The 16,570-nt window shown below is 47.2% G+C and overlaps 1 protein-coding gene across 1 annotated transcript in view; it reads left to right on the top strand.

Annotated features, from left to right (window-relative positions):
* Positions 1 to 15,340, top strand: part of BSN (bassoon presynaptic cytomatrix protein) — a 239,918-nt gene extending 224,578 nt beyond the window's left edge. Inside the window, exons 8-12 of the mRNA XM_069095712.1 lie at positions 349 to 463; positions 1,147 to 1,287; positions 2,344 to 2,398; positions 3,163 to 3,259; positions 9,518 to 15,340. Of these exons, the coding sequence (XP_068951813.1) occupies positions 349 to 463; positions 1,147 to 1,287; positions 2,344 to 2,384 (297 nt within the window). The 3' untranslated portion in view covers positions 2,385 to 2,398; positions 3,163 to 3,259; positions 9,518 to 15,340. The remainder of the gene's footprint in view (positions 1 to 348; positions 464 to 1,146; positions 1,288 to 2,343; positions 2,399 to 3,162; positions 3,260 to 9,517) is intronic.
* Positions 15,341 to 16,570: the final 1,230 nt, after the last annotated feature.

The raw sequence follows: 16,570 nt of genomic DNA, 5'->3' as shown, positions 1-16,570 counted from the left end.
ACTTGCCCCATGCTGTCCTTCTAAGTCCAATCCCATATGTAGTTGTCTCTAGGCCTGGCCAGCCTCTCTCTAGTCTCTTGTACTGCCCTCAACCTCCATCCTTCCCTAAGGAACTTTGGGAGCTACTGGACTGGGATTCAGGGGGTGGTATCCAGCCTTGCCCCATTCCTCTTTATAGATGTCCTAACCACCTGTGGCCTAGGCACTACATTCTTGTGGTGGAGGCCTTTTCTTAAACTCTGGGCTGATTCCAGGCCTAAATGATCAAGGGATGAGAGGAGGGGAAGGTAGAAAAAGGATATATCCGGAAGTCCTAGTCCTATCTAAGGAGACTATTTAATGTTGCAGCTGAAAGCTGAGCAGCTGGACAGCTCCAAACCCACAGCCAAAGTGCAGCAGCAGCAGCAGCAGCCGCGGAGGGGGCCGCACCCGCATCCCCAGCCACAAGCGGCCACCACTGCAGGTGAGACTTAAGCCCTAGCTGCTGCATGGGACACTCTGCCTGCACTCTAACCAGAATCAGCCCCAACGCTGTTGATTTATGACTGAGAGGCCAAGTTCTCCTGTCCTTGGGGGTACATTCGCTACCCACGGAGAAGGACTCACAGAAAAATGGATCGGAAAAGCAGAGCCCAGGGTCAGAGGGGATCACAAGCAGGCCAGACGCTCTCGAGGTAACTCGTGTACTGCAGAAATTAGCCTAGTGCAGGAGCCCTAAATACAAGTATTGTCTTCCCAGGGCATGTTCCTCCCCAATATCCTTCCTCCTTTCCTCACCTCCCCACTTTCTCCTCCCATTTTGGGAGTTTTTTCCATTGTTCTCCCTTATCTCCTCCTTTCCTCTCTTCCTCCTCCAGCTTTTTCTTCTTCTTCTCCTTCCCCCTCCTGTTCTTCCTTCTGTCCTCTTCCTCCTCCTCTTCTCCTGGCATCATATTCCATATCCTCATTCCATCTGGTCAGATTCAAAAACACAGAGTTTTGTGACTGTCCCCAATCTTCTAGGATTCTCCAGCTCCCAGAGAGGGAAAAGGGAAAGCTAAGACCACGTAGCCTGTTTGGGATATCCTGTGGTATTGAGGGTGTGGCCCTCCAGTAGGGGCCAGTGGATGATTTGGAATCACCCAGGGTTTTTAATTTCTTCCTCAGGTACAAAAGTGGGAGCAAAGCCTGGGGGAGTCCCACCAGCATCAGGAGCCCCCACGGGCCAGCCTGGGGCCGATGGAGAAAGTGTGTTCTCCAAAATCCTTCCCGGAGGGGCAGCAGAACAAGCAGGCAAACTGACTGAAGGTATAGCTGGACTCTCAAAGACATTGCCTAATAGTCTAATCCCAGCCTCCCAGGGCTTAGAGATAGATGACCCAAGACCCACCCTTCATTTCATTGAAGTCCATAGAGAAGAAGTTACTTACCCCAAGTGACACAGTTGGTCAGTAACACAGGATCATAAATAGAGAGCTAGAAGAAAACCTCAGAAATCATCTAATTCAACCCCATCATTTTACAGATGAGGAAACTGAGGCCCAGGTCCTTTGATAGTACATCCAGCTGCTTTTTACACCATACCATGTCACCTCTAACTTTCTCTCTCCCAGGCAGAGGTATGACTAGTCAGATACCAATGGGGCAGCTGTACCAGATGCCATTGACAGAAGAGATTATGAAAAGCTGCCTCCAGTCTCCCCCCAGTCACTCTGGTTCAGTTTTCCTAGAGTTGGCCCTGGGACTTAGGAGTGTTTCTATCACCACCAAAATCCACCTAGGGACTGACAGTGGCCTGGGATTCTTCAGCTGTATCACTAGACTCAGGATGTCAGGGCTCAGAAAAGATAGCTTAAATCTGCCGGAGCTGGAGTCTTGAATAGGTTCTCTCATCCTCCCACCTGACTCTGGCCTCACCAGTAAGAACAGCAGGAGATGAGGCCTTGCTGGTTAAGAAAGTAGAACTATGCTCCCCTTCTAGGTGCAACCCATGTCTTGGCTGGGAAGTTAGGGTAAGAGAGAGAGACAGAGACAGAGAGAGAGAGAGAGAACATGCCCAAGTGTGTGTAAAAGGCTGAACCTGTAAGAATAAGACAGGTAGGCAGGCATGTTAGATAAATGTTGGGTGGGTTATATGAGTCCACGTTGAGAAAGAGGTAGTGGGGAAAGAGCATCAGTGATGTCTGGAAGCGGAGTCCAGGCTGAGTGCTGTTCACAGAGAGGGAAGGTTGAGTTAGACAGGCAGGAAGGCCAGGGATTCTCCTTTCTGAGAGGCAGCTTTCCATGACTGTTCAGTGGCCCCAGAAACTCCCCCAGGAAGTCAGATTCACATCCCAAACCTCCTTTTTTCTTTGTATTTTACAGCTGTGTCTGCTTTTGGAAAGAAATTTTCTTCATTCTGGTGATCCTGTGCTGTAGGGTGAGTGGATACCACTTGAGAGTCACTGGAATCATCCTCAAAATAAAAAAAAAGAGTCTGATCTGAGGATCTCCCACCCTCCTCTTTCCACCAGGTTTTTACCCAAGCTAGATCTCAATGATCTGGGGAGATCTGAGTTCCTGGGCCAGCACAGCCCTTTACTGCTTTTGGTTCCTATCTAGCCACCCTCTCTTGTCCAGTAGGACATGTCTGTCTGTCAATCTGAGCAGCAGAAAGGGACCCCATTCTCCTGTCTAGAGGAGAGGGGAAGAGGCTAGAGGGAGGCTTTCAGGTCCCTGCACTAGCCCCAAACAGGCATGTCTTACATATCAGACTATCTCAAGCCTCTATGGTGGGAGCTAATGTCTATATATGAGAAATCTAGCCAACAGGGGTCATGGCCTTCCCAGCTGAGCTGGGCTTTCCAGGCCCCCAGCTCTAGCCCTAAGAAAAAGAGTCTAAGCAAAAAAGAAAGATCTCCTTTCTGAATGTTTGTGAGACCAGTTGTAAGCCGTAAATTGTTAAAACAGGCAGACATCTATCCCCTTCCCTCAGATTCTATAGCCAACACGGTACCTAGAAGCTGTAATGATTCTAATTGCTTTTTCTCTCCTCCTTTCTCTTCCCCTTCTCTGCCTCTGATCTCCCTGTCTCTCCTCTTTTGTCTTTCCCTGACCTGTCCATGTTCTCTCCCTCCCCAATGGGTAATCTCCAACCTGGTTCCTCCTATGATTCTGGGCTCCTACTCTTCAACTCTCCTATAGATGTTTTGGAAGATGAATGGAGATAAAGTCATTCCTGTGGAAAAACCTATGAAGAAACTAATGGATTTCACCACAGCCTAGGACTCTGCGTATAACAGTAAGTGTACTGCCTGTGGTGTTGGGGCATGGGGTATCACAGTGGCCCAGATTTACTAAAAGCTGGAAAGGATCTAAGACATCGTCTAGTCCAGCCCTTTGGACTGGAGTCTCTTGGAGGGACTCAGAGGCTTGCCTAAAGCTACATGTAGTAAGTGACTTAGCCATGTTCAAACCAAATTCCTTTACCTGCAGATCCAGCAGTTTTTTTCCGTTCTTTCACTGAATAAGGTCCATGGATTGAACTGGGTTGTTTTTGTTTGTTTGTTTTTTTAATTAGCACTGTTTTTCTCCCTGAGCATGTTCTCATTCCCATGAGTTTCTGCAGTCATAGAATTCCTTCATTATTAAACATTTTTTAAGCACCTTCTGGGAGCAAGGCCCTGAATTCTACACTCAGGACATAAAGGTAGACAATGGCACAGATCCTGCCCTCAAGACGTTTGCCTATGAACAGAAAAGAAGGCCACAGACAGAAGTAACAACAGTTCATGGGGCTTCCAACACACTTTCCTCGCTACAAACCTGTGTCATAGAAAGTGCAGGTATTTTTTTATCCCCATTTTACAGATGAGGAAACTGAGCATCAGAGAGCAAAATGACTTGCATGGATAGTGTTGGAGCCAGGTCTTATGATATTATATTCCGTTCTTTTTTCATTATACCACGCTGGTTCTGATGAGCCAGGAATATGAAGACATTGAACTATGTTATCAACAAGTATGGACCTACTATGTGCCAAGCGCTCTCAATAAGCTTATGACCTGATAGGAGGAAAGTAAATAGCCAGGGTGGGAAGACAAATGATGTAGAAGCAGAAGGGGAAGTCCAGAAGGTGTGCTGTGAGGCATCTGAGAAGAGAGAGGTTGCCTTTATCAGGGGAGTAGGGAAGAGGGGTCAGGAGGAGGTAGCAGCTGAGGTGGGCCTTCAGATTAGAGAAGGGCTTCTACAGCTGGAGATGAATGGAAGGACCATTCTAGACTTGGGGGGTCAGTGTGAAGAGGCATGGGGATGGAAGAAGGCCAGGCAAGAGAGGTGGACAGAAAGCCATCTACCTTGGTCCAACCTGACCTGACAAGGACAAAGGAGAGTTGAGATGGAGCCACCAAGCTGGCACTGCCCAGTGGGGATGAGTGAGGTGGGCTTTTGGGAGCAACAAGTGCCTTGTACACAGTAGGTACTTAATAAATGTTCTTTGAATCAAATAGAATTTAAAAAAACCTGATACTCAAGTGATGAGTTCCTATGGAAGCAGAGTGTTTCTGAGAGAAGCTGAGAGAAGCCTTTAAGTTTCTACTCATGTCTGGGAGCCCCACTGCTCGGGCCTGAGGCCTGTTCCATTTGGGGGCCTGTGGACTAAGAGGCTAGGGAACACACACCCAGAACTCAGTGGAAAAATGGCTCTCCCTGGAGAATTTCTCACCAACCCTAGGATGTCGAGTAGGCAGGGGGAGAAACGTTATTAGCAAGTTTGCTAAGTGACAGAAGCAGTGGCATAAGAGGAACCTGTTCTCGAGACTAAAGTCCCATGTCTCAGGGCTAAATAACATAGCTTCCCTCTTCCCTGATGAGGCTGAATGTGATGTCCCCCATCTAGTGGCCCTTCTTTTTTGCACAAAGGGTCTTATGCTTCTTCTTATGCCTATTTGCCCCTTCGTTCTTCTAGCCTGCTATCTTTCTCTCCATGTTCTCCTTCTCCCTGCCCTACACCTGAAGAAGTGTCCATAGAGAATTCACAGGACAGGGCAAAAATAATCCTGGGTTGTGAGGCCTTGGGTCATAAGAAGTCAGACATTGGAAAGAAAATTGTCTAAGTCAGTCAGTTATCCTGGATCTACCCCAGTCTGTAGGGTAGAGAGAGGGATGGGGGTTAACTTTTAGTTAACTGATTCATTCCCTCAAATGCCCTATTTTTTAGAATCATAGAATAGCAAAATTAGAAAGGATCTCAGGGGCCATCTTGCCCACCCTTCTCATTTAATACACAGATTGGTTATGACTCATACCCCAATGCTTTTTCCTTGAGACTGGACATATGGCTAGTCAGGGCTACAGCCAGGACCCAAGCCCACTGCTTTCTAATTGTTCCTTAGAGTGAGGAGTTGGCTTACTAACCTATTAGCGCCAACTTTCTCCCTGCTCCCTCTGAATCACTTATCATGCTGCTATACTACCTGGCTGGTTAGTCCCTGAGACCTGGAGCAGAGGAAGGAACATGGTCACTTGGAGGGCTTTTATGAGAAATGACCCCTCTCTGCTAGTCTTTGTAGATGCCCACTGGCTCACAAGCACAAGAAGATGCCTTTACAGCTGGGTCTTCTGCTTGTTTTCTATGATCTAGATTTGACAGGGAGAAGAAGTAAGATATGAGATCTTCCAGGGTAATGGGGGACCAATCGATGAAGGCCCACTTCCAGGAGTGTGCGAAAACTGGCGAGCCTGCCTCAGAACAGGGCTTTCTATTTTGTATGCCCAGAAATCCATGAGGGTCCTCTGCACATGTGCCCAGGACCGAACACTCATTGGCCAGTCCTCCATTATGCCAACATGAGCATGAGCAGGATCATATTGTTCCTAAGGTTCAGGCCTCACTTTACCCACAGTACCTGACTCATTACTGACCACCCCCCAGAGTAGGTGATGCGATAGTTATAGACAGCAGGCCAGATGGCCTCAGGGGATCATTTACATTCTAGCTGAACCTCTTCATTTGGCAGTTGGAGAAACTGAGGCCAATATCCTTTTTTCTTAATGAAGACACTGGGCAGTGTGAAGTTTCTCGAACTTGTAAATGAGAACTTGTTCCTTTATTAATTAGTCTTTTTTGTTCTCCTTGACTCCTTCTTCCTCCTTTTCTTTACTACTTCTCTTTTCTTCCCTTCCTTTTTCTCCCTTTCTTCTTCCCACTCCTCCTTTCCTTTCTTTCTTCTCCTTCCTTTCCTTTCTTCGTTACCAGTTCCTTTGTGCTGAGCTGAACTTGCATACGTTATCTTCCTCTTGCAGTGAAGGTTGGTGGAACTCTGCGGAGGGTGGGATCCCCAGCCTTTGTGGCAGAGCCTCCCATGTCAGGCAGCATTCCCTGCCCCATGTGATCAGCTCAGTCATTTCTCCAGCACAGAGTCCATGGGGGTGTGCACCTGAGTCCACGGAGAAGAGAGTAGCCATTGGAGCCTGACACCTGGCAGCTGGCATGGACCACTCACCCTTGAAACACAGTGAAGCCTTGGCATGGCCCAGAAGGAAGCGTAGTGTCCCTCAAGGCTACAATGCTTTGTTAAACACGCACTATGGGGCACTGGCCTCTGGCTTCAGCACAGTGATGAAAGTTCCACCCCCTTTCTGGGCCACAGAGGGTCTTGTTAGGACATGGGTCATACCATTTCACTGGGGTAGAGGAGCAGAAGGAGGGTAGTGGCATCCAAAGGCCTTCATTACTCAGATCTCCCAAAGGAGATCACTCCTCCCATTCTGGCTGATGACACCTTTCCAATTCATCTCTGGTACATGGGGCTATAATTAAACCCACAGGATGAATGTCAGCAGACACTGGAGTGGGAAGGGAGTAATGCTGAGGATGGTCCTTGAAGATAGGTATATATTTCCAGATAATCCTCACCTTAAACCAGGACCTGTCCATAGAAAGATGCAACTTTGGCCAGAGAGCTATGATGGTGAGTTTACCAAGCAACCTTGAGTCTGAGAAGAGGATCCAGAGAATGGATTTGCAAAGAAAGGAAAGAATTTAATGAAGTTTCCAATGATGGAGTTTGTAGGTTCACAGCATTTAGAGCTGGAAGGAATCTGAGAGATCATCTTGATCTGAGAGATCCCCTTTACAGAGGGAAAATTCAGGCCCAAGTTCAGGACTTGCCCAAGGTCACCCAGGCAGTCAGTAGCAGTGCTGAGACTTGAACCCAGTTACCCTGACTCCAAATCCAGTACCCTCTCCACTCCACCACAGGAATGTCTGGCACCCAAAATTGGCAGGCCTGCCTGGAGCTCCGGAAATGCCTGATCAGCCACAGAATTAGCCGAGTTTAAAATAAAAGAGCAGTCATGTTTCACATGTTGAATTTGTTGTTGTATGTTATTTTAGGCTGAACACCTCAAGGGAAATGTGATGGAGAAAGAGAGTAACAAATGAAGCATAGACTAGCAATAGAGTAGAGTGCAGACAGATCGAGAGAACAAGCAATGAAGCCCATAGGCTGGATGCCCCCTTGCATGCCAAGCCTTGGCACAGTAGCACCCATCCCCTCTCCATTCTGGTTTGGACCTGTCCATCTCTCTCAGAGAGCCACTATGGTGGGGCTAGAGTGGGGGTGGGGGTTGACTCAATTCCCCAGGGAAAATGTCCCCAGTGCAAAAAGCCAAAGCCTCCCACCACCACTGCCACCCGATAAGTGGTTAAACATCTTATCAGAATACTCCTGCATACATATGGTTCTGTGGTCAGTGCTACATGTCAGGTAGCCAGCCATATCAAAGGCATTTTTGCATCACCCCAGTCCCCAAAGTGGTTTGAGTCCATGGTATGTCAGTGGAGTCTAACAATTCTAGTAGGTTTTCTGACAATTAAAGGCAGCTGGAAAGAGCACTAGATTGTGGGCCTAGGGGGCTGAAAGGGAACAGAGAGGACAGCCTGGCCTGAGACAGAATCTGCCTTACTGGCCTTTGCACCTTCCAGAATTCCTAGGCTCCATTTGGGCTCAAGACTGTGTCTGTGGGCTGTTTGACATGTAGCTCTGACCAGAGAACTCTATTAATGCAGGGGTGTGCTGGTAAATGTTTAATAACTCGTTCTCTAAATTTTTTTTTGTGCTTTTTGGAGGGGGGAAGGCAGGGCAATTGGGGTTAAGTGACTTGCCCAAGGTCACATGGCTAGTAAGTGTTAAGTGTCTGAGGCCAAATTTGAATTCGGGTCCTCCTGACTCTGGGGCCAGTGCTCTATTCACTGCACCACCTAGTTGCTCCTCTCTGAATTTTTATTTTAAAATGTGCCCATTGCACACTTTTAAATTTAATTTGGATTTTGTCCATCACTTTCTTGTCTAGACAATCAACAAAACAATTAATTGAACCCTGATTTGTAACATTTGCTGATTTCCAAGGTGTAAATGCTCGCACTGAAAATTTACCCATTTTCTCTTTATAGCACAGCCATGGGTGTATGGCACCAGTCTAAAAAGCACTGGGTATTTTTCAGAGTGCAGTTTGGCCAGCACAGAATCCACCTCTGCCCCAGCTTCCTAGGAAGGGTGACAGGGTGGCCACACTTCTAGGTTCCTACCTCCTCTGTTGAGATCAAGGACGTTTTGCCATGTCCAAGGAATAAAGAGGCTCTTATTGTCTTGACCTTTCTTTCCTCTCTCCCCATTGTGGATTGCCAGTTTGTGACACAGAGGATGGAAGCAGTGGTGGCAGTGCTAGAGAGAGGTTGGAGGGTGGATGGCCTGGCGGGGGGGGGGGGGGGAGAGGAAGGATGAGACACACACACCCTTTAATGTGTTTGGAAGTGAGGAGGCTGACTTTGAACATCTGGCTGGATTAGATTGGAAACACTGCCTTTCTGCTCTCCAGCATCTCCAACCACAGCCAGTCAGTGAGGCAAGAGCAATGGAGCCCAGATTGGCTCATTTCTCCAACCCTGCTATTACCTGGAGACTACCAGGGCCCAAGAGAAGTTCAGTAGCCTCCAGCAGCAAATTCTGTCAACTCTAAGCACTGAATTTTCTGAACCAGGAGAGAAATCTCATTATATCTGTGATGGGCAGATGGGATAGACCAAAGGAGGTCCAGTCCTACTCAGAAGAAGCAGGACATAATAAATGACCTCTTTGGGTGCCTTCCTTCTCAGACACTGTGCAAAGGGATGCTTGTTGCCAGGGAAGGTTTGTAGGGAATTTCATAGAAGGGTTGCTAGCCTACAAGGGCTTGCACTTGGTTCCTCCGCAATTTCTGTTCTTTCTAGAAGTGACTAATACTTCTCTTCTTTCCATTTCTCTTGTGAACTTGGGGATCTTAAGGCAAAGCCATTTTTGGAGACAGCAGAGTAGTGCATGAGGGGAACTGGTATAAAAGGGAGGAAAGAATGGGCATGAATGAAAAGTAACCATTCACTGTTCTTGCCAAAATAACCAACTTTCCTTCCTCCCTCCCTCCCTTCCTCTCTCCTTCCTTTCTTTCTTCCTTCCTTCCCTCCTTCCCACCTTCCTTCCTTCCTTCCTTGATTCCTTCCTTCCTCTTTTTCTCTTCCAAGCATCTGAACTCATGGCAAACCCTAGGCTCAGTGACACAAACAGGACAGTGGATGCTTTTCCAGCTGGAGTCACCAGAGTGAGGCATCTGCCCGGAAGCCCCCCAAGGAGTGTCTCCCTCAGAACTGCTCTCCAAAGACAGTGTCTGTAGTGACTCATCCTCCTCTCTGGTGAGCAGTGGCTAGAACGAGCCCCAGATATTCTTGGGGAGACTTTTCTTGAGGAAAACTTGCCAAAGGTCCTGCTTAGGACTGTCCAGAAGCTTGGGGTTCCCACTTTGCCCTTGGAGAAGACTCTTGAACCTCCAAAGGCAGTGCCCCTGCCCAGCGCTCCCCCTTGCCAAGTGGAGCCTGGAGCAGGGCCCAGGGGCCTTTCCTTCAGGGTTATACACAGAGTTCCAGCTCATGCCGACTGGGACTTCTTCACTCCGGGGCCTTCAAAGGTTTTTCCACAGCCTTGGAGATAGGCTTTGAGTTGAGGGCTGGGAGCCAAGGGCTCCATTTCCTTCACATTCCAGTTGGCTCCACAGATCCCTCTGCAGGCACCCTGTCCTTGGTGATGGAACGTGTGCAGCGAGGGGACTTGTGGGATTTAGAGAACTTAAAAAAAAAAAAACACTAGGACCTAACACTGTTTCATTATTGAAATACGAGGCCATAGGACTCTGCAAGGCAGCGTGCGCACTGGCTGACTTTTCCCCAGACAGACGGTGGCAGGCCCAGCGTGTCTGCCAGCCACCTCGAAGCCATCACCAAGCATTGTAAAACACCCAAGTGGCAATGCTTTCATAACAACCATCTCCTTATTTTTACCTATGCCTGAAGATTTCTTTTTATTTCAAAAGCAGCCTTAACCATTCCAATTTTATTTACTTGTATACCTCATAAGCATTTTTCTTTCATTTTTCTTTCCTCCTCCTTCCCCCATGTCCCCTTCGCACCCCACCCCTAAAACACTTTTTTTAACTCCTTCCGCCTTTACTCTGTACCTGGTTATCACGGGGTGTCCTCTGTAGAAGCAATAGAGGGCAGTAGGCCACAAGAACCCCATAAGGAGACGGGAGGACATCAGGAGAGGTCGCCTCTGCCATTCTCCTTCTCTTACTGTGCAATTCAAGTCCTTCTTAAGCCATTACCGGTGGGCGTGCTCAGAAATTTAAGAACAAAATCCAACGAAGCCCATGTGGTTTGAGTTGCCACTCTGAAGTTCCTAGAACCTCTGGCATGGGAAGCGAGAGGGAGCCGTGGTCAGCAGCTGGTGAGCCCAGGGTAGGGGTGTCCTGGTTGGCACCAGGATCACTGCGCTAAGCCAGCCACTCTCGCCTCAACAGTGTTCCAGACAACCAACCTGATGGTCCCATTCATTGGAGCTTCCCTTCAACCTGAGCAACAGCAACGAGTCTCATTTCTAACGTTCTATGCAATGAAATACAAAAAACAAAAAAAAAACAAAAAAAAATTAAAAAAACAGAACACACTACACCTGTTAATATTTAATAAACTAAATGTTACGTAATAAGAATTTAATTGCAAATGTGCTATGGAGAAATTGGATGGATATGTTTCTAGCTAACACCTGTGTGCGTGTGAAGTTTTCAATTTGTGGCATGTTCGACCCAATCGAAGGACGCGTTGTTGCCAAAGGGTGACCATGCTGCTGTGACTGTCTCCTGTCCTAGAGTAGAGCATGGCTTGCTACCTCTTTGCACGAATTCATCTACTTTAAAATGCTTGCCGTACTTTGCTCGGGGTTCTTTTTGCCTCAGTCCCTCGCCTATACTCAAATGCTTTTTGTCGACATATGCACTTGTTATTAAAGGACTGTCTGTGCTAATGGGAGAGGTGCCTCTAGTTCAGAGAGAGGTCCTGAGCCCTCCCACCCATGCTGACTTACTGATGACTTTTCCCCTTACTGTCTCCTTTCCACAGATCTCAAGCCCTGTTAACAAATCCCAACGTGGAAATAAGCCCACCCAGTCTTGAGCCCCCATAACCCAATATGCTCCTCTTCAGTAGATCATAGGAGTTAGAATGGGAAAAGGCCTTTGAGAAAATCTAATCCAGCTCCCCCCCCTCCCCTTCCCATTTTATAGATGAGTCAGCTGAGGGCCAGAGAAAGAAGAGGCAGTAACTTTTGACTAAGGTCACACAGGAAGTAAACAGTAAAGGTGGGATGTGAGTCTGAGTCATCTGACTCCATATTCAGTGCCCTTCTCATTACACCAGTCTTCCCAAAGAACCACTGCTATCACCACCTCCATACACAGACCATATACCCCAATGCCTGTAGCTGAGACAATACCACGAGCCTTGAAATGGAGAAGCAATTCAGAAGAGAGTTTGAGCAATCCCAGCTATCTACTGTAGAATTTCTATCCTTAAATGAGCTTATCCCATCTCTGTTGGCCCCAGTTGTGAGGATTCCCCAAGGACTGTGCTCAGGGCTTAGAAAACTGTCTGTTTGCGGTAAACTGGAGCCTTAAGCTTCTGTGAAACTCATAGCTCCATTGGCCCAGGGCTTTGTGGGGGGGCATGGAGATCCATTTTCCAAAACATGGATTTGATACCAATGGGCTATGGGTTAGGACTTGAAAGGTTGTTTTCTTGGTTGTCCTATTGTGGAAAGATCTGTTACACCTTGGTTTTATCAGTGCTGCTAAGTCCTGACTAAAGCAGGCCATTCCTTTGGGGGATGGAGCTGCTAAGGAGCTAAAGTAAGAACAAAATCTCAGATTGCTCCACTTCTCCCTGGAGGAAGGGCTAGGACTCAGGATTTGGAGGCTTCCTTTCTTAGCTTTGATCAAAGAGAGACTTTCCAGGAACCTCAGCCCATATCTAAAGCTTTAAAAAAAAAAAAACAACCCTAAACTTTCAAAGGCTGGAGAAAGAAATGGGCCCAGAATGAGTAGGGGGGTAAAAGGAGTAATCCTTGGCATTTATGAAGACCAGCACTGGAGCTGCTGACCTTTGGAAATGAAATAAAGCCAGACTGGCAAAGGATATCCAAACTCTGGGACCCTTGAGGGTTTCTGAATTGGCAAGGTGCCAAGATTTTCTTTCCCTAGACCACCATTTCTAAGGTAGCACTAACTTCCACCATGCCTTGGAAAGTTCTCAGGGGGCCCAAGCACATAGAAGGCATTGAACCCACAGCCTAGCCTTTTTCCAGAGCTATTCGGATTGTACCATACATTTCTTGGGAATTCCCATTTCCTACATTTTTTTCTTGGCAGCTCTTGGACTCAGGAGGGGAGACTTCTTTCTGTTATTTGTCTCCATCAGAGACTCCAGGCCTTGAAGCTTCCTTGCCTAGAGCCTCATTTTGGTCTGGTTTTCCCCAAGGATATATCCTGGTCCCTCTATCTGAGTCCAGAAGAGCCTCAGTAGGCTATCCCAAGAACCTCCAAAGGGTTAAGCGTCTTAGTGGTCATTTTAGTGGAGGGGACCTTCCTAACCCCCAAGTCTGCAGGGACAGATGACTAAGAGTACTTCTTAATGGGAATGAGTGAGACATGATTAGAGAGACTACGTGTGGAAAGACAGTGGGGAAAGGGGCCTGCTTTCACCAGGTCTTCATTCTCCCCAAGAGATAGACAAGAAGGACCTTGATGGCCTTAGCTCTAAGGGTAATTAGTAGTTGACTCATGTGAGCAGTTTCCAGTTGGTATTGACTAGTCAGCATTTGTATTAGGGATGGCCTGAACTTCCTTCTGCACTGCCATTGGGACTAGTATTCTTAATGGTGTCTGCCTTTTGTTTGATTCTTCTCATTGAAGTATGGAATGGAATAAGCATTTATTAAGTACCTACTGTGTGCCCAGGGACAGTGCTAAGCGCTTTACAATTCTTATCACATTTATAACAATACCTCTCACTGACATGGCCTCTTCAAAGGAGCTCAGCTCACCTTGCATGTATGATCTTTTCTAATTATCTACCAGATTTGTGTAAAGTAGAGAAGGGGAAATAGTACTCTCCCTGTTTTTCTGATGAGGAAACTGAGGCAGAGTTTCAATTACTTGACCAAGACCAAACTACAAGGTATGAGCAGAGGGTTCCTTTCTGTGATAAGCCCTTGCCCTCCATCTAACCCTTCTTTGTCTAGCCTGGACCGTGTGTGAAATCAATCTCTACCCCAAACCCATCTCTCCTCTGAGCTCCCAGATGGCACCTAAGAGGAGATCCTTGGCTGGAGAACTGTCTGGTACCTGATTTAGAACACTTTCTGTGGATATAAATAAGGGACATTCACCTGGAGGTCAAGATAACACTTATGGCAGTTCAGATGAAGGTGCTTGGCACTAAGTCCTGCTACGTCACCAGACCCAAGTGATATGAAAGTATAGCCTACTGCACGAAGCCAAGAGTACTAGGGATGTCACTGGAGTAGGAGGTGGGGAGAGGATAGAACAGGTAGGGTTCTGGATCTCTTCTGCTGCATGGTGGGGGGGGCAGGTGTTGGGTGCTTCCACACATACTTTATTTGTACTGAGGACTCTGTCCACCAATGGAAAGCTAGCACACTCTCCATACTTCACCTTTGACAGTTATGGAGGCTACCTCTATCCAGCAGCTTCCTCTTTGGAAAGCACATGTACTCACTATAGCCCTGTTATCAATAGTTCTTGACCCCTTTGACCCCTCCCCAACCCCAGAGACAATCACAGAACTTTAGATCTGGAAGGGATTCTAAAGATCCTCTAATCCAATTCCTTCATCTTGCAGATTGGGAGACAGGCTGAGAGGGCTGACATGAGTCACCCAGAACACGAAATCAGTGGTAGACCTGGAACCCAGAAATCTGGAAGCCCAGGGTCCCTGACCTCCAGTCAGAGAAGGGAGACAATGTGAGCTTCTCTGATCAGTTCCTGCCCTTGGATCTGATCATTTAATAACATTTAGAACCAAACAAAAGCTGAGGATTCGAGGATGTCCAGAGAAGATCTTCATCCCCTCAGGATCACTAGATACAGCCATGTTCTCTATGTTGTTGGCTCTCCAAAAGCAGTGGCCTCCCCTTCAGGTACCCTCAGAATGGCCAGTATTGCCCAGAGAGCCACTGGCATGACAAGTGCATACAGTCCGACATCCTCCCGGGCCCTGTTCCCCCATGGGTCATCTCTCTTGGGGTCACCATGACCTGCACTCCCCATTCCTGGCATGTAAATACATTGTACAGTGTGTAAATCTCATGTGGCAAGGAGAACAAAACTTAAACAGCAACTCGTGTTGGGGGGGTTCACTTCCCAACACCAGCACACCTTTTGTTTTGATGTACAAAAAGAGAAAGCCAATACTTTAATGGGTGTGTGTGTGTGTGTGTGTGTGTGTGTGTGTGTGTGTGTGTAAGAGAGTGAGGAGAGTGTGTTTGGGGGAGAGAGACTGCCTCATTTAGTCCTTGGGATTGAGGCCCACAACTCTTCTGCCTTCCCCTAACCTTTCCTTCTCTTCCCTCAAGTCTCCTCTCCTTTCCCAAGGCAGAAGAGTCAGTCATCTGTAGAGTTCTTATGGTTTTCCCAGCCCCTTCTACCTGGTGGCTTCCATGCCTTTCTTGGCTATTCCATTTTGGGGTGGGGGGTTTTTGTTGTTGATGGGGCAAGGGTGGGGGGAGGGGTTGTACAAAGTCAAACCAACAAGTTTACAGTTGTAAGTGCAATGACCTAAGTCCTCTATCTGAACATTGTCAATTGTGTGTCTGTCCTGCTGCGCCCTGTGAGAACTCTGTAGTATTTCAATGTACCACCTTCTGTATTGTGACTCAGTATGAGATATTGCCCCTACAAGGTATTTCTGTGATAACAGAATAAAAGGACTTGTTATAAAGCATGTGTTGACTCTTGCATTGTTCCTGTTTTACTGGAGGGTGGGGGCAAGAAATAATTTGCAGTAATAGTTAAAAGCAAACACAAGTGTCCACAAGAGATTTTCATTCTGCCGATCCATGGAGGCTTCTTTGGCTTAAACCGCCCATGGGACCTTTCATAATAGATGTCCCGTGGTCATCCAACATTCACCATTGCCAAAACAGAGCTCAGCACCTTCCCTACCCTGGCCCTCTCCCAAACTTGACCATTTCTCTTGAGGACACCACCATCCTTCCAGTAACCCAAGTTCCTCACATTGGTGTCATCCTTGGCTCCTTCCATTCCCTCACCCCACATAGTCAATCAAGTTGCCAAATCATCATTTATAACTCCCTTGTATCCATTCCCTTCTCTTCAATCACATGGCCTCTCACCTACTTCGGGTGCTCATCACCTCTCACTTGGACTATTACAACAGCCTCCTAAGTGACCTTCCTCCCCAAGTCTCTCCTCACTCCAGTCTGTCCTCCACACAGCTGCCAACATGATTTTCCTAGAGCTCAGGTGTGATCATGTTATTCTCCTACTCAGTAAACTCTAATGTCTCCCTGTTACCTATAGGATCAGATCAAAACTCTTCTGTTTGGCATTGAAACCGATTCACCACCTGGATTCACCCTATCTCTTTAGTTTTATTACTCATGACTCTCCTTCACATTCACTACCCTCCAGTCAAACTGTCCTTCTTACAGTCACTCACAATATGGCACATCATCTTCCAACTAACTCCATGCCTTTGAACTGGCTGTCTCTCATGTCTGAAATGCAACCCCTGTACAGTTAGCTGGTGCGGTTGGATAGTGCACTGGACTTGATGGAGTCAGGAAGTCCAGAGTTCAAATCCAGCCTCAGACACGTAACAGCTGTGTGAACTTAAGCAAGTTACTTAAACTTTCTGCCTCAGTTTCCTCAAATGTAAAATGGGTTTAGTAGCAACTGATGGGGGGAATAGCAATAGGTTATACAGGGACTCTGATCAAGATCAATGACCAGAAACCCTGCAATTCAGTCTGGAAGGAATTCAGTAGGCCCAAGCAAGCTTTGGAGTCAGGACTGTGAAAGTTTATTGTTATGCTTTACAGCGGGCAGGGGTTGTTAGGGAACCTGCAAACTTAAAGAAGTCATAGGTATAGTTTTTAAGGAGTCAGGACAGTAAATCAGGTGTCAATTATGCAAACTAGGTGAGTAAGGG

Source organism: Petaurus breviceps, unplaced genomic scaffold (genome assembly GCF_028583685.1).
Source record: "Petaurus breviceps papuanus isolate PSGF00001 unplaced genomic scaffold, PetGlider_PUasm1.0 227, whole genome shotgun sequence".
NCBI lineage: Eukaryota > Metazoa > Chordata > Mammalia > Diprotodontia > Petauridae > Petaurus > Petaurus breviceps.
The sequence above is the reverse complement of the archived record's forward strand: the minus strand, read 5'-3'. Positions and strand labels throughout refer to the sequence as shown.